The sequence below is a fragment of the Bombyx mandarina genome, chromosome 16, assembly GCF_030267445.1.
Source record: "Bombyx mandarina strain Sakado chromosome 16, ASM3026744v2".
Taxonomy (NCBI): domain Eukaryota; kingdom Metazoa; phylum Arthropoda; class Insecta; order Lepidoptera; family Bombycidae; genus Bombyx; species Bombyx mandarina.
Window position 1 is genome coordinate 4386227 of NC_143222.1, and position 17823 is coordinate 4404049.

General features: G+C 39.5%; 1 protein-coding gene across 1 annotated transcript; it reads left to right on the top strand.

Moving 5' to 3' along the window:
• The first annotated feature begins 5699 nt into the window (after positions 1-5699).
• On the top strand, positions 5700-10296 carry LOC149501241 (uncharacterized). Its single transcript, XM_089733936.1, has 2 exons — positions 5700-6473; positions 7561-10296. The coding sequence occupies exons 1-2, from the start codon at positions 5700-5702 to the stop codon at positions 10294-10296; spliced, it is 3510 nt and encodes a 1169-aa protein (XP_089590062.1).
• Positions 10297-17823: the final 7527 nt, after the last annotated feature.

A 17823-nucleotide genomic window follows, 5' to 3' on the forward strand; every position in this document is an offset into this window, starting at 1 on the left:
ATTGATGTTGAGAGTTTGTTTTTTGATCTTTCGAAATAATAAACTTCGAGTGTATTTTCTGTGTGTCGATCTTTGAACCTTTTCATATTTTATATTTTACTACTTATTGATATTTCGCGTGACAAATGAAATTTTTTGATAATACAAAGTAGAAATGAAGTAAAACGAATTAAAAATCTCATACAATTATGGTCGAAAATCTATCATCTATATATAGGTATATAAAAATGAATTGCTGTTCGTTAGTCTCGCTAAAACTCGAGAACGGTTGGACCGATTTAGTTAATTTTGGTCTTGAATTATTTGTGGAAATCTAGAGAAGGCTTCAAAGGTAGATAAATATGAAAATGCTCGGTATTAAATAAAAATAACAATTTTGTTTTTCCTTTGATGTGTCCCCCGTCGGACGGATTCCTTTTGTTTGTTTTAAGTTATTTTTATACAAAAGTTTAGGTATTTTATTTATCGATTGAGGCACTACGAAGTCTGCCAGGTCAGCTAGCTAGTGATAAATAAACGAATCACATTCGACTACCCGAAGATTATAAACTATTGCTATAGATATATACTCTTAGACATGTAACACGTCGGTACTGGAATCATACACATTTAAGAGAGCTCGTATTTCAAACTTTTTAATAAAATTCCACTAGTCTTTTTTTTTTATTGCTTAGATGGGTGGACGAGCTCACAGCCCACCTGGTGTTAAGTGGTTACTGGAGCCCATAGACATCCACAACGTAAATGCGCCACCCACCTTGAGATATAAGTTCTAAGGTCTCAATATAGTTACAACGGCTGCCCCACCCTTCAAACCGAAACGCATTACTGCTTCACGGCAGAAATAGGCAGGGCGGTGCCACCCACCCGCGCGGACTCACAAGAGGTCCTACCACCAGTAAAAAGTCTTTAACAATAAACTAAAAACAGGACTCAGGATGTTAAAAATGTTGTTTGAAAACAGAATAACTCGTGTCTATCATTTCCGTTAGTATCACCCAAATCACGTTCTAAATCTAGTTGCGTTCATTGAACCATGAAGAGTCTTACATTGTCAAAGCAAAATACATTAGGAAGGTCGTTTTCCTGACTATTGGAAAAAATAATGACACGCCACTCTCACCCACGATTTCAATGCCATCGCCAAGTTGACAAAGATATTGAATGAAGTGTATAATATATATACAATGGTCTTGCATTCTCAATGGCATTATTCATAGATATAGATAGAAAGATAGACCTCCCCAAGATCCTTTATAGATAAACTACTAGAAAATCACTTCATATAAAGTTATCACAACGGCTCTTGGACAACAGCGATTCCAAAAAAACTCCAAAACCGTAGTCATCTGTAACAGTTAAACAAGTTTAAAAACTTTATCAGTGGCCTGAACTAAAACTATTGTTTGTTCTTCCACAGGATATTAGGACAAAGTAATAAAATTGTGGTATCGACATTACGAAAGTAGAGAAAACGAATATAGTAATAACCAGGCAAACCATAGAACCAAAAAGGAATGAAGTAAAAGAAATACCAAAAGCAGAAACAGCAAAAGTCCCTAAAAGTTCCTAACTATGGCACGCTGCAATAGATACATGGAGATATCACCCTTGGAGTGTTGACGTCAGACAAGCGGCCAACCATAAAAGTCATATTAAATCCCTGTACTGCATGATTGGAGGTCATGCTGCGCCGACTCCACATAATGTGAGATAAGGACAAGAAGAAGATGGTCTTGTTACGTATCAACATGTATTAAATTTCAAGCTAAGCGGACGTCATAAAGTTGATGTAAATTAATTTAAAAGTTACCACTTTTAAGTTAGCTTAACCTGTTCTTATCTAACTAATTAGGTATAATTAGTTAGATAAGAACAGTTTAAGGTACACAGGAACAAAAGGTATGCTATTTTTTAAGGTGAATAAATTGTTCCTATCTAACTTATCTAACTAATTATACTTAATTAGTTAGATAATAACAGGTTAAGCTAACAAAAGCTATAAACACTTTATCGCACATTTGAAATTTATTCACCTTAAAAAATAGCATACCTTTTGTTTTATAGAAACAATTTTAATTCACAGAAGTTGTGCTAGTATTTTTTTTCGAATAAGAACATGCGTTTAGAACCATTTTCATTAATTTAATGAATACTAAGCCTTCACAAACGCGCGCGTATTTTCATTGTGAGCACTGTACTTAGTGCGAGTTTTTTAACGTTCTCGATAGCGTAAAAGTTAATCCAATTTTGTATGCAGTTGAAACAGCCTCCCTAGCGGTAAACGTACGCAAACGATCCCATTCCATACAAAAATGAGCTAACTTTTACGCTATCGAGAATGTTAATAAACTCGCACTAAGCACACTGAATTAAAAAAAAATACATGTGTGCAATTCACACATGGTAGAAGTGAAACCTTCCAAAATTAAAATACAATTATCCTAAACGTCTTAAGTATATGTAAAATTTTGTCATTCGTAAATAATTGTAAGGTAGCGCCCTCTGTGAATTGATATTTTAATTTCACGTATAATCCTAAATTAAAATTCACTACAAGAGCTTTCATACACACGTTAGTATTAAAAAATCTCACAGATGGCGCTGTATTAAATAGTATGTATATTTCTGTCTCATTCTTTGCTGGCTTCATCCTACACATTTTTGTATTTGTGTCTCTTACCTGTCGTTTTTTCCGTTGCATCCGGTTTGAAATCACAACGATTCTAAAGAAGTTTTCACTTCAAAAATAAAGTACTCAAGTAATTATTTCTATCGACGCAACGGGTCAAATACAAAATATTCGGGTGAAAATTGCCCGCAGACAATTTCGAGTCCCGAAAGTAATTCCGGGTACTTGTAAATAAAGAAACCTTTATTTTATGAACCAATGGATAAATTTGTATTTGTATATTGATGTAGATTACTGATCGTTACGTCCGCATAGGGTCCGCGCTATATCCCCACGGGTACGTACCGTCCTTATTTCAGCCGCGAATTAATTCTGCATTCCAATTTGAAACATTGTACATATGTATAGAGCTGTTATTCCAAAATTATTGAGACTTTGACATCGTACCTTTTTTAATTACGTTCGTATTAACTAAACGTATGAATATGCTGACGACGTATCTGTTAAGTGGTTACCGAGACTGTAGACGTTAATATGTGAACACTACCATACGATTGACTTCAATAACATCGTGTAATAAAAATCAAACCCGCAAAATTATATATATATATATATATATATATATATATAATTTGCGTAATTACTGGTGGTAGGACCTCTTGTGAGTCCGCGTGGGTAGGTACCACCGCCCTGCCTATATCTGCCGTGAAGCAGTAATGCGTTTCGATTCGAAGGGTAGGGCAGCCGTTGTAACTATACTGAGACCTTAGAACTTATATCTCAAGATGGGTGGCGCATTTACGTTGTAGATGTCTACGTGCTCCAGTAACCACTTAACACCAGGTGGGCTGTGAGCTCGTCCACCCATCTAGGCAATAAAAAAAAACCTAAAATATCTATGTACTAGTGTTCCGCTTCAACTTCGCTCGGGTCTTTAACAAAAATTTCAAAATTAACAATTATAATACACACACATCAACCCTTCTATTAGCGTCAGGTTACTAAAAAAAGAAAATTATAAAGATAGTTTGAATATTATTATTTTAATGAACTTTTATTTTCATTTCAATGATTTTTTTTATCTCTTTTTTATTTTTTTTATATTATTGTTATAATGTAATAAAATGTAATTATTGGAGTTTTGGTGAGGATACCTATTTTTTTTTTTAAAGAATACAGCCTATGTCATTGGGTGAAAGTGTAGCTTCCGAACAGTGAAAGAATTTTTCAAATCGGTTCAGTAGTTTCGGAGCCTATTGAATACAAAAAACAATCAAATCTTTCCTCTTTATAATATTATTATAGATTATAGAAGTATAGACAAGCCTAGGTCTCAACTATATTGCAAACCAGCTGTCTCACCCTTAAGACAAGAAGATATGAATGCTGCCTAAGCCTCAACTATATTGCAAACCGACTGTCCCACCCTTAAGACTAGAAGATATGAATGCTTTGCGGCAGAAACGGGCAGGATATTAGTATCTGTGTGTGCTTACAAAACACCCTACTACCAGTAAATGCCGGGCGCCTATTGAAGTACGATAATATAATAGAGTGTGTTCCTCTCTCGTTCTCACGTACTACACGTCTACTCGTTCTCGAGTAACTTATCCTAGGCCTTAAGTCATAATCCATTTACGAAATCGCAAATCGGTGGGCAGCGGCTTGACTTTGCCCCTGGCATTGCTGAAATCCATGGGCGACAGTAACCAGGTGGGCCGTATACTTCGTCTGCCTACAAGGGCAATAAAACGAAATAAAAAAAACCAAATATGAATTGTTCCTAATTTTTAAGACCAACGGTTTCATTTAGTAAATCTTCTTTTCTGATCACAAGCGATGATTGAAAAATATTGAAATAAAGCTTCCAAATCGCTTTGTTGTAATCGATTATAGCCAGTATGTATGTAACCTCTATACGATTTATCTTAAAAGAGGTTAATCTATATATATAAAAGAAAGTCGTGTTAGTTACACTACTTATAACTCAAGAACGGCTGAGCTGATTTGACTGAAAATTGGCGAGGAGGTAATTTAGAACCAGGAGAAGGACATAGGATACTTTTTATCACATTCCCGTGGGACGTGTCATAAAACGTGGTGTAACAAAACGCAACTGATATGCAATAACAAAACGCAACTGACAGCTAAACGTAATATATTCTTTGGTTAATTATTATAGTAGAATTTTGAAGTTGACCGGTTGATGTGTTTGAAACAAACCGTGTGGCAGAACAAAGTTTGCCGGGTCCGCTAGTACCTATGTTATAAAGATGACATAAATGGAATTTTGAATATTGAAACATTAGAAGAAGGAACATTAGAAATATAAAAGCATTTTAGAATATTGAAATATAAAAAAATATAAAAATGGCGGTGAAGCAATAATTTTAAATGCTCTTTTTAGAACAACTCAATTTGTGCTATAGTTTTACTAGACTGTTAGCGACGCGCTCAAATAAAATATATTTTGTCTATGTTCGTAATGTCTAGTATTGTCTGTGATCGCTTAACGGTCAAATGAAGGACTCGTACGTGTACCGGCCTACCGGACGCAACGCGCTGTGCAATTTTGTTCATTGTGATTCTCGATAAAATATACGCCTTTTTCTTTGTTTCCTCGATTTTATTGCTGAACCACCTCAATAAACAACAAAGTGGTCTTCGAACCGGATTACTTCATAATTATATTATGTACCACACGCCGCCGCGAAAAATGGTGAACACACGAAAGCAACTCCGCGAGCAGGAACGTTCATCGCAAAAGGGTGATCGCGACACAGAAGTGCTTGTGGACTGTGTGCTGAAGGATGGGCCATCTAACAAAAGTGTGAGTGTGCAACCTGGTGTTCAAATTAAAACGAAAATTCCAGAAACTTTTAGTCGCACATTTACTATGGAGGGTAGCCAAATAAAATCGGAACCTACGCGCATCGTCTCCGATAAGCCGCTTCCAAAAGCAACAGCCTCATATAGAAGCCAAGCATCATCCAAATCGTCTTATTGTAAAGAAATAATGCGAAGAAAATTGCAATTAGAAGCAGATAAACAAAAAGCACAAATCCAAATGGCACTCATCGATCGAGAAACAGAACTAAAATTAGCGGAACTTGAGGAAGAGACCGACCTGATGGAATACAGTTCACAAACCGGAGAAGATGTTCAAAGGTCTCATCATCAAGCAGAAAAATGGGTCGAGAAACATCAGACTACGTTCGAGGAGGTACCACAGAAGGACCAGCTCGCCCCCGATCATGGTAGAACACCGGGCCAGCTATGCGAGGCGCCCCCAGCTCCCGTAGTCAGAGAGAAAATTGCAGCCCATGCGTCCACGTCACGAGGCCACGTACCGCCCACGTACAACACATCTAACAGCACTGTGGAAATGCTTGCTGTAGCAATAAAAAACCTCACTAACGCCACCGTCAATACGTCCAACGCTAATCTACTGAGCCGTATGTCTACTCCGAAAGATTTGCCTGAGTTCGACGGCGACCCTATGGAATGGCTCCAGTTTAAGCAGGCGTACGACGAGTCCACATTTGTGTGCAACTTCACCGACAAGGAGAACTTATGGAGACTACGTAAGTGTCTAAGAGGATCAGCGAAGGAAGCAGTTAGTGCATTATTTATCAGCGCCACGTCGCCTGCAAAGGTTATGTCGACACTGGAGCTACGTTTTGGAAACCCTGACTACATTATATCTCGCATCGTTTGTGACCTCAAAAAACTCCCGCCGCTGCACCAGGACTACCAAAAGGATATTGTGACGTTTGCAGTGAAAGTTCAGAATTTTGTGGAAGCCGTTCAAGCTGTTGGACGCTCGGAGTATTTGTACGGGGTAAATATTGTCTCAATAATATTATCTAAGATACCCACACTACTCGTTTCAAAATGGTCAGATTACAGCTATGAATTAATCACAAAAAGCAGTAAAGCAAGGTTGTTGATTATGTCCGAATTCTTACACGAAGAAGCTGTAAAATTATCAACAACAGCGAGCGTATTCACCAACATACGGTATGTCCCGCATGTCCGTACGAAAAATCAGAACGAATATACAACCCGCTCACATACATTCGTATTACAGGACAACGAGTCTAAATGCCGATTTTGTAATAAATTCATTCACAAACTAACAGATTGCAAACAATTTAAGAAAGCGCTGCGCAAAGTAAGGTGGCAATATATTAAACGTAACGGACTTTGTTACAAATGTTTGTTATCACGTCACGAGCGAGATACCTGCCCTGCGCCCCCATCATCGACTGTTACACTATACCGTGAACACGAGTAACCAAAGTAACGACATTCAAGCCCAAAGAACACCTATCTATAATACGGCTACCAATGTACAACAGCTGCAAACAAAATCACCGCCGTCTTCGTGTACCAAGGAAAGTGTTACGCATATAAACGGGAGTGATCATAAAGTGTTACTAAAAGTAATTCCTATACGTATACATGGACCGAACGGTGTAATAAGTTCAAGTGCGTTACTAGATGATGGATCAACAGTGTCGTTCATAAGTACCGATCTTGCAGAGCGCGCGGGTCTGCGCGGCCGGCGGGAAACGATGCACGTGCGCGGTGCATGGACTGATAACGAACTTGTTTGCGATACTACAATTGTTAATGTGAACCTTAGTGGCTTAGACGATAAGGTATATAATGTGAGAGCACGTAGTATTAATGAGTTAAATCTACCTGTGCAAAAATTGTCTATTGTTAATTGTAATAAGTATAACCACTTAATGGATTTAAAAAATATTTTGTGTACCACTGATTCGAAACCAGAAATGTTAATCGGTCAAGATAATTATCATTTATTGTTACCGTTAGAAATTAAGTTAGGTAATTTAAATGAGCCGTCTGCTACACTTACCCGTTTAGGCTGGTGCATTCATGGTAGTGTGCGTGTGCCGCAGAGCTCGCGCCAACCATCAGCTGCTACGACTCTCATTATAAACGAGAGCATAGATGGACCTGCGTCTGACGAGATCGCCTTGCGGAGTCTTCATGAGGAGGTGAGACGTTCGTTTACCTTAGACTCAATAGGCATTTTAGCTAAGCCGCGCCAAAATGCCGATGATGTTCGCGCCATCGATCAGCTGGAACGTACTGCGCATCTCATCGACGATCATTGGTGTGTTGGTTTACCCTGGAAGGATGAAAGCTGTAACATGCCAGACTCCTACGCTGCTGCTGTGAAACGACTCAAAGGCATTGAGAGCAAAATGGAAAAGGATTCGGGTTTTGCAAGTAGGTACAAAGAACGTGTCCAACATCTCTTGGACAATGGATTTGCGACGGAACTCGTAGACACCGAGGTCACTCCCCGGACTTGGTACTTACCGCACTTTGGAGTGGACAACCCAAACAAAAGAAAACTTCGACTAGTGTTCGATGCTGCGGCCACGGTGAAAGGATCATGTCTTAATGATTATTTATTCACCGGCCCCGATTTGTTGTCATCGCTATTTGGTATAATGCTGCGCTTTAGGGAAAATAAAATAGCAGTAACAGGTGACATCAAAGACATGTTTTTGCGCATCAAAATTCGTAAAGAAGACCAGCAAGCCTTTCGGTTCCTTTGGAGAAACAGTTCTCAAGAAGATATCAAGACGTACGTGATGACATCACTTATTTTTGGAGCGAACTGTTCGCCCTTTATAGCGCAGTTCATCAAGAATAAAAATGCTGAGCGGTATGTCTCAACCTTACCAGATGCTGTCAACGCGATACTTAATTCGCACTATATGGATGACTATATTGATAGCCTACCCGATGACGTCACAGCAATAGAAATGGTAAAAAATATAAGTAAAATACATCGGTCAGGCGGGTTTGAGATTTGCAATTGGACGAGCAACAGCGTTGCCGTCTTGAACGCAGTACCCGAGGCGACCTTAGGTACTGCTGCTGTAAAATTCAAGATTGATCAGCGGTACGAAGGTGAGCGTACTCTGGGTCTTATATGGTATCCCAAAGACGACGTATTAGGTTTTGATGTGTCTTTAAAGCGTATACCGGAAAATATTATTCATGGTAAGGAGCGCCCTACAAAGCGGTTGATGCTAAGGATAATAATGTCAATTTTTGATGTCTTGGGTTTCTTATCTCCGTTTACCATACAGGGAAGAATTATGCTGCAAGATACGTGGCGCCTTAATATCGGATGGGATAACTATATTTCAGATGATATTTACTACAAATGGTGCAAATGGATTGATTTACTTACGTCCGTTAGTGAGTTACGTATACCAAGATATTATCAGGTGCGGCAGAAGACAGCGCAAGCGAGCGAGACAAATGGACAAGAATGTGTAAACCGGCCGGCTGGGAACTCGGCACCTCGCGATGCCTCCGCATCTCCCAGACTCGGTGTGCCGTCGCCCCGTGCTACGAGTGGCTACATGAACTACGCAACAAAGTCTACAAATACTACGTCGTCGAGTATCGGCTACGAAAACTTACAATTGCATGTGTTTTGCGAAGCTTCAAGTAAAGCAATGTGTGCGGTCGCATATTGGCGCTGGAATAACAACGGTATTATATACGTTTCATTTATAGCGAGCAAATGTCGTGTCTTACCTGTTAAACCTATAACTGTCCCGAAGGCTGAACTTGAAGCAGCTCGTCTAGCAGCAAAATTGGCAGATAACATACTTAAAGAACATAGATTAACGCCGACTGCAAGATATTTTTGGTGTGATTCAACTACAGTTATTCACTGGATTCGGAACAATACGCGCAAGTATAAAACGTTTGAAGCTAATCGCTTAGGCGAGATAGACGACTTGACGCGTATACATGAATGGAAGTATGTTCCTACAAAACTAAATGTCGCTGACTTAGGCACACGGGAGTTTTATGACTACTCTGTCTTCAAGGGCGAGTGGTTTTCAGGGCCAACCTTTTTATTGGACGACATGTCTATGTGGCCTCAAGATGTGCTGAACGAAGACGTGGTTGAAGGTTATCAGGAGCTAGTAGCAGTCACACACACGGAACCATCGGTGATCTTACCTGTGCCTGATCCACTACGTTTTTCTTCCTGGCTGCGCCTAAAGAGGTCTGCAGCTATGGTACTAAGATTCATTGATAAATGTAAAGGTTCACGCGGCGAGTTAGACTGTAGTTTGATGGAACGAGCGGAGCGCTTGCTGCTGAAGAGTGCTCAAGAATCATTCTACAATGAGATAACCGCACTGACACAGGGTAAACCTATACCTAAAAAAAGTAAATTACTCACCTTGTCACCTTTCTTGGACGAACACAATATTCTGCGAGTAGGCGGGTGCATTAACGCCGCTGTCGATGTAGACCTGGAAATGAAAAATCCTGTAATTTTAGACGGCCGACATCCAGTAGCTAAATTGATAGTCCGGCATTTCCATGTAAAGGCAGCTCACGCGAATCAAGAAACTGTAGTGAACGAACTGAAACAAAAGTATTGGCTATTGAAACTCAGGCCTACAGTGAAAAATGTCGTGTCGCGATGTATGCTGTGCAGGATACGTAAATGTAAACCGCAGGTACCTAGAATGGGAGACTTACCTTTTGCTCGAATGGCTCATCACAATCGACCATTCACGTTTTGTGGATTGGACATGTTTGGTCCTATGGAAGCTGCAGAAGGAAGGCGTCGAGTGAAAAGATAGGGAGTTTTATTCACATGCATGACTGTTCGCGCCATACATATCGAGATAGTCAATTTTCTTACTACAGATTCTTTAATTATGGCCTTACGACGAATGGCGTCGAGACGCGGTTGGCCGCGCCTACTATATTCGGACCACGGCACGAATTTAAGAGGCGCTGATAAGGAGCTGCAGAAATCTGTGCGGGAACTGGATACTGAACTGTTGAAAAATGAAGGTATAAACAATGGTATGGATTGGACTTTCATCCCCCCGGCGAGTCCCCATTGGGGTGGGGCATGGGAGAGATTAATACGTAGTGTAAAAACATCTCTCAAAGTTATTTTAAACGAACGAGCACCAAGAGACGAAGTCCTAAACACGCTTATGGCAGAAGTAGAAAACATAGTAAATAGCCGCCCGTTGATGCACGTTTCAGTAGAAGCGGGAAATGTTTAGTCGCTTACACCAAATCATTTTCTTCTCGGTACGTCGTCAAACCTACCAATCATCGGTGTTTTTGATGATTCGGACCTTTGCTTGACGAAACAATGGCGTAAAGCTCAGAGGTTAGCTGATATGTATTGGCGGAGGTTGATAAAAGAGATCTTACCAGATCTCTTACCGAGGAGTAAATGGCACGAGGAGCAGAAGCCGCTGCAAATTGGTGATCTTGTCTTAATTGTATATCCCGATTCACCACGAAACATGAGGCCAAAGGGTCTCATAACTCAGATATTTCCGGGCAGAGATGGTCGTATCCGGATAGTGGAAGTAAAGACCAAGACAGGGTTTTGGCGGCGCTCCGCGGCACGCGTCGCTCGTATCGCTTTAGATGAAGAGTGCTGTGTCAGCACTGGGGTGGGGAGTGTTAGCGACGCGCTCAAATAAAATATATTTTGTCTATGTTCGTAATGTCTAGTATTGGCTGTGATCGCTTAACGGTCAAATGAAGGACTCGTACGTGTACCGGCCTACCGGACGCAACGCGCTGTGCAATTTTGTTCATTGTGATTCTCGATAAAATATACGCCTTTTTCTTTGTTTCCTCGATTTTATTGCTGAACCACCTCAATAAACAACAAAGTGGTTGGTGCCGAAACCCGGGAAAAATATATTTTATTTGAGCGCGTCGCTAACATAGACTAAACTGTATTTTGATGTAAATAAAATAATACATTATATTATATACTTAAGTACTATAATCCGTATATGGATACAATAGAAACAGCATTTTTTATAAATAATTATTGAAACAAACAAAAAGCAATAAATAAGGTTACACAAATAATAATAATAAAATATTAAGCGGTGCGGTTAAACATTAACTCACGCACTAGGCTGCTGTTAATCATATCGCATGATATAAACAGGTAAATCCCAGGGGATACAGGATGCCTCGATATTGCCAATAACGTACCAGCCCCTGGCTTCAGCTATGTGACTTGGTTCAAGTTACAAGCGAATAATACGAATATGTTTTGAAATTAATTGCAGATGATCTGCACAAAAGGATATATATAAGGTTTTCAATGCATGAAGCGGGTGAATAATGTCATGGCCTAGGTACCTTGTGCTAAGTTGTTAACGCTCTCCGTAGCCGACGGTTTTCTCCTACTTTGAAACAAACATAAAATTGCATTGTATAACGACTGCCTCGTGCTTCGAGCGGTGGAGAGTGGGAGACTCAATTCCGGTTTGAACTAGAAAAACTGTGCAGGCCAACAATTCGTCGTACTGCAATAAAACCAACAAGTTCCGAAAGTTGAACAAAAAGACAGCACATTCGGTTTTCAAATTACAAAATGTTAAACTTTGTTATGTAAGTTCTCTGTGGGGTGGGGTACCGGCGATAGGAACCGTACACCCCGCCCGTAATAGGAAGCCGGGTGATGTTAGACCGCGTTCCCCCGACCGCTCCGGAAGAAGGTGCAGCGCGGCGCCATCAAAGCGGGCTCCCGGCCCGTTGACTCGGCGGGATGGCTGTAATATGCTCTGCGTAAACCCTGTCCCACCGTCTCAATAACTCCGACTGGGCTCCGGCCCGGTCCGGGGTAGGGCGCAGGCTGTGAGCATCAGGAGTTTTTTTTTAAGATTCCCACATACGCCACCCGCTGCGCGGATCCGGCGATTTTCTCCTGTGGAAAAAACAAAAAAACATGTAAGTTTTCTGAAATAAGCCGTTTATTCAAAGTATTTAACGAAAGTTTTGATTTATTTTAAATTTTCTTGATGTTTTCCTGTTTCGTCTGTGAGGCAACAAAAATATTATTTATTTCGTTTATCACTACCGGATCTTATAGCTTGAGCCGTGATCTAGGCCGAAGTCTTATTGCAAAATTAGGTCGAGCCTCGGGGACCGGACGTTTCTCTATAAAAGTGTAATAGGTGCCACTTGAGAGCTTAGCGACAATTTTTCCGTACAGTTATTAAGGCGGCTTGTATCTTTTATTGGACCGATTTCTCGACGCAGTTGTATTAGATTTTTTGCTTTGTTCGCCTTTATTCTTTTCTCTTTTCTTCTGTTTTCTTTTGATAGGAACAGTAACTACACGTTACGTTTTTCATAATCAAAAGTCTTAGCGCTGAACAAAACGGTGTTTGTTATAAGAATCGTAAACGTCTGAGGACTAAATGGTGATGGTTGTAATCATGAAATTGTACTATGGTTTGCATTCTGCCGTATATTAGTATTGTTGTCATATGTACCTAAAACGTATTCACGTATGACTTCAGCGATGGAATAATAACATCTAGTTAATTTTCGTACTTACGGGCAATGTGCCAGCTGACATAGATAATAACTACCCTTTACCCGTTTTGCTCAGAAGCATTGGTGCGTTATGGTCCGAAGGATATTTAACAAACATAACGTTTTGACAATTGAGATTTCAACCCTATCCCTCAATGCACAGAGTACTATTCATGTCGCAGTGTTTTTAGTTTCAATTGTCTCTTAAATACCAGATGCATCGTGAGCTCTTGTGCGCTACAATATACAATGCCAATTAGAGAATAAGCAGACGATACAATTAATAAAGTTACAAAATCAAAACAAAGCCTTCGAAAGTTATAATAAACATAATTAAAATATCTATACTAATCTATACTAATATTATAAAGAGGAAAGATTTGTTTGTTTGTTTGTTTCGAATAGGCTCCGAAACTACTGGACCGATTTGAAAAATTATTTTTCCATTAGAAGCCGACATTGTCCCTGATGAACATAGGCTACTTTTTTTAATTTTTTTTTTATTTTATTTTTTTGGTTTCATGTGTGTTTTAATGTTTCCGAAGCGAAGCGAGGGCGGGTCGCTAGTAAGAAATAAATATCAATCAGAGGCTGTGAATGAAAATGGGTGCTCGTCCAACCAAAGGTCGTTTCACCAGGACGTGTAATTTCCAGAAGTCGTAAATAATATTTATTACATTAACATGGAAATCTAATATGTCTCATGATTGCTTGGTTTTAGTTGAATTATTTTAGACCTATCTATGTACGATATCAGGTTTAGAAATAAGTACCTTCATATTTAACAAAAAAACACACAAATACCAAATTATTCAAAGCTACTTTTAAATAAATATCTTATGCACTCGATGTCTCTCCAGTTTTTCTTTATTCCATTTCCCATTCTTTGTTAAAGTACTTTTAACTTTATAATTGACGGTCGAAATTCGTATTTTATTTGTGGCGAGTTCTATTATTGATTTAATATAGGTTTATATTTTTATTTAGGAATCCTTAAGATATTCTCCTCACTCTGTATGCACCGAACTTATGTTTTATAAGTACTATGTTAATTCAAAGTGAACTTTTAATTTGTTTAATCTTATTAGTGTGTATAGTAAATATTATTTATTTATTTATTTTATTTATTTATTTATGTACACACAGAAAAAAAATTATTGTTTGAATTATTGTTACCTATTAAAAAAAATTCAGGGTTTCACGACGGAAAACCAATTAAATAACACTTCGCAATTATGTTTTATTTATTGAACCCGTTGAAGACACAAGTTTTCGCGTTCACTGCGAACTTTTTCGCGGTGCCCCAATTCCAAAGAGTATCCCTGCAACCTTCCACGAGTATTGGGTATACTTGGGGTGGATGTATCAAGCAATGTCCAATATAGGAGGAGTCATTTCGAGGGCAAAGCCAAATTGGTATCCAAAATACTGGGAATCCTCAACAGGGCGAAGCGGTACTTCAGTTCTGGACAAAGTCTTTTGTTTTATTAAACACAAGTCCAGCTTCGTGTGAAGTCATCATGGCCTAATGGATAAGACGTCCAATGCGTTCGTATCTTGCGATGCAACGGTGTTCAAATCCCGCAAGTGGGTACCAATTTTTCTAATGAAATGGGCATTTAACAAATGTTCACGGTTGACTTTCACGATGAAGCAATAATAACATCGTGTAATAAAAATCAGACCGGCAAATTTATAATTTGCATAATTACTGGCGGTAGGACCTCTTGTGAGTCCGCACGGGTAGGTACCACCGCCCTGCCTATTCCTGCTGTGAAGCAGTAATGCATTGGTTTGAAAAGTGAAGTAACCGTTGTCCTGTAAAAACTAAGACCTTAGAACTCATATCTCAAGGTAGGTGAGGGCATTCACGTTGTAGATGTCTACGCGCTTCGGTAACTACTTAACATCATGTGGGCCGTGAGCTCGTCCACCCGTCTAAGTAATAAAAAAAGAAGCACTACTCCCACTTCAGAGCCAGAGTTCCCAAATACCCTACTTCCATTTGACTCCATACAGAAGAATTGTCAATAATCCCGTTCTCACTAATCGCCTAGCAACTCAAAGTCTACGGAGGGATTTCAGTTCTCGAAGTTTACTGACCGTAACTACTCACTATCAGGTAGGCCGTTTTTATTGCTCTTGTAGGCAGACGAGCATACGGCCCACCTGATGGTGAGTGGTTACCGTCGCCCAGGACTTCAGCAATGCCAGGGGCAGAGCCAAGCCGCTGCAAGCCAAGTATGCTCGTCTGCCTAGGATTTCAGTTTTAAAAAAGCGTATGTCCTTATACTTGTATTTTCGGACGTTCGTAATTGATTTACAGACGTCCATCAGAGCTACAGTCGCAGATATAATTGAGTTAGCTGTCTCTCTCTAGACGTTTTAAGTTTAAATGTATTGCGAAAATTCACTGAAAATAATTTCGTTTATTATTCAACAGAAGCGTATCTGAAATATTTACCAGTATAATTCTAACTAGGGTTTTTCGACAGTAAATTGGTGGACTGGCTCAAAGGACACTTATAACACGAATGATCATCAAATATTAAAAGGAATATCGACTGGACCAACCGATGGACCAGAATTGATTGACTCGGTGCTGCAATAATTAGTACCCCTGATCGTACCCGATCCTGTAGACAGAATGGTAAATAGTCGACGTCGCCCAAAACACGTCATTACGTATCCTCCCGATCCATTAACGGTGCTTTTAGGTACCACAAGCACCGGTCACCGTCCTCGAGAACCCGTCGCTTGCGACGAAGGGCTCGACGAGCGAATGAACCCACAGACACAGCCCACTGAGTTTCTCGCCGGATCTTCTTAGTGGGTCGCGTTTCCGATCCGGTGGTAGATTCTACGAAGCTCTTGCCAGGGCGAGTGTTAGCGACACTCCGGTTTGAGCCCCATGAGCTCACCTACATGTTAGGGTGAAGCTGAAATAGCCTCTCAATGCTATCATATCGGCATAGATAGGAAAAATAAGAAGAAAAAAAAAGCCTCTGACTGTTTGCGTCGAGGGTCGTAGGTTCGATTCCCACATCAGGAAATACATTCGTGTGATAAACAGGTTCTTTTGCTCCCTGTCTGGGTGTTTATGATCTAATATATTTTGTATTCTTTTTTAATTTTTCCTCAATATTTATATTTTATGTAGTATCCACGGGACGGCTGTAGAAAAAAAAGGAAGACAGCCAAAACGTTAGGGAAGATGAAATATAGAGTATAGCCGGAGAGTTGGAGTCGAATGGCCAAAAATAGAGGATATTGGCAATGCTTAGAGGAGGCCTTTGTCGAGAGACAAGCTGTTTTGAAAACCACACCGAACGCCGAACGGAATACTTAATTAACTTATAATTAATTAAGTATTCCGTTCTAAATTTAAGTTATTATTAAGTAATTTATTAAGTTAGTAATTAGTAATTTAAACAGCAATAAAGGCTTATTATTATTATGTATATATTTAAACATACATATATAAGCATGTACATACTATATTCCATGATACCCGTAACACAGAGAATCCTAATTTGGGGCTGGATGGCCGTACGTGTTTTTTCTCAGTTATTTATTTATTTATTACTGGCTGACCCGGCTGACTTCTTAGTGCCTCAATCGATAAATAAAAGACGTACACTTTATTTAATTCCGAGCATTTTCATATATATCTACCTTTTAAACCTTCTCTGGGCTTCCACAAATAATTGAAGACCAAAATTAGCCAAATCGGTCCAGCCGTTCTCGAGTTTTAGCGAGACTAACGAACAGCAATTCATTTTTATATATATAGATAGATTAGGTCCGAATCGAGAACCAAATCATTAATTTCAATTAAAAACTTAACGAATAAAAATAAAAGCGTGCATTTGCTATACATACAAAGCTAGTTTCATTTCTCGGAAATCGGATTAAGCCCCCGGGAGACCAGACAGTCTTTTAAACCTCTTTTGAACTTCTCAACAGATAATTGAATTGTTTCTTAATGATCCATTAATTCTATGAGTTGTTTCTATTAGCGAGCTCGCATTCAATTAACGCACACATTTACAGCCTTTACACTTGGTATTAAGTAAAATATATATATACAAGTCTAGCTACGTCTTACTACTATAGTACATAATATAACGGCTGTCATACTCTTCCAATTAGAATAATATCCTATTTCACAGCAGAAATAGGACCCATCCATGCGGACTAACAAGACGCTCCAACAGTCGTGTAATAAAAATGAAACCCGCAAAATTATAATTTGCGTAATTACTGGTGGTAGGACCTCTTATGAGTCCGCGCGGGTGGGTACCACCGCTCTGCCTATTTCTGCCGTGAAGCAGTAATGCGTTTCGGTTTGAAGGGTGGGGCAGCCGTCGTTACTATATAGGTACTTGAGACCTTAGAACTTGTATCTCAAGGTGGGTGGCGCATTTACGTTGTGGATGTATATGGGCTCCAGTAACCACTTAACACCAGGTGGGCTGTGAGCTCGTCCACCCATCAAAGTAATAAAAAAAAAAAAAAACAGTCAACAATTACATTACAATTCAGAGAGCTTTGAAGCTCATTACGCGGGCCTGTGTCGTGAGCACCCATGACATAATACACCCCAAAATCGGTAATCACACATTACCTATTTATAATTTCTCAATTTAAAATTCTAAAATTTCAAAACGGCAGACGCGGTCAAATGGATTTAAAATTCGTAAAAAATCGATACTAGTCTTACCTGAGTGCTCGGCGCGTCCACCACTTTGAGTTTAGTGAGTCCCCACCTCATGCATGGTAGGTGTAGGGGTCTC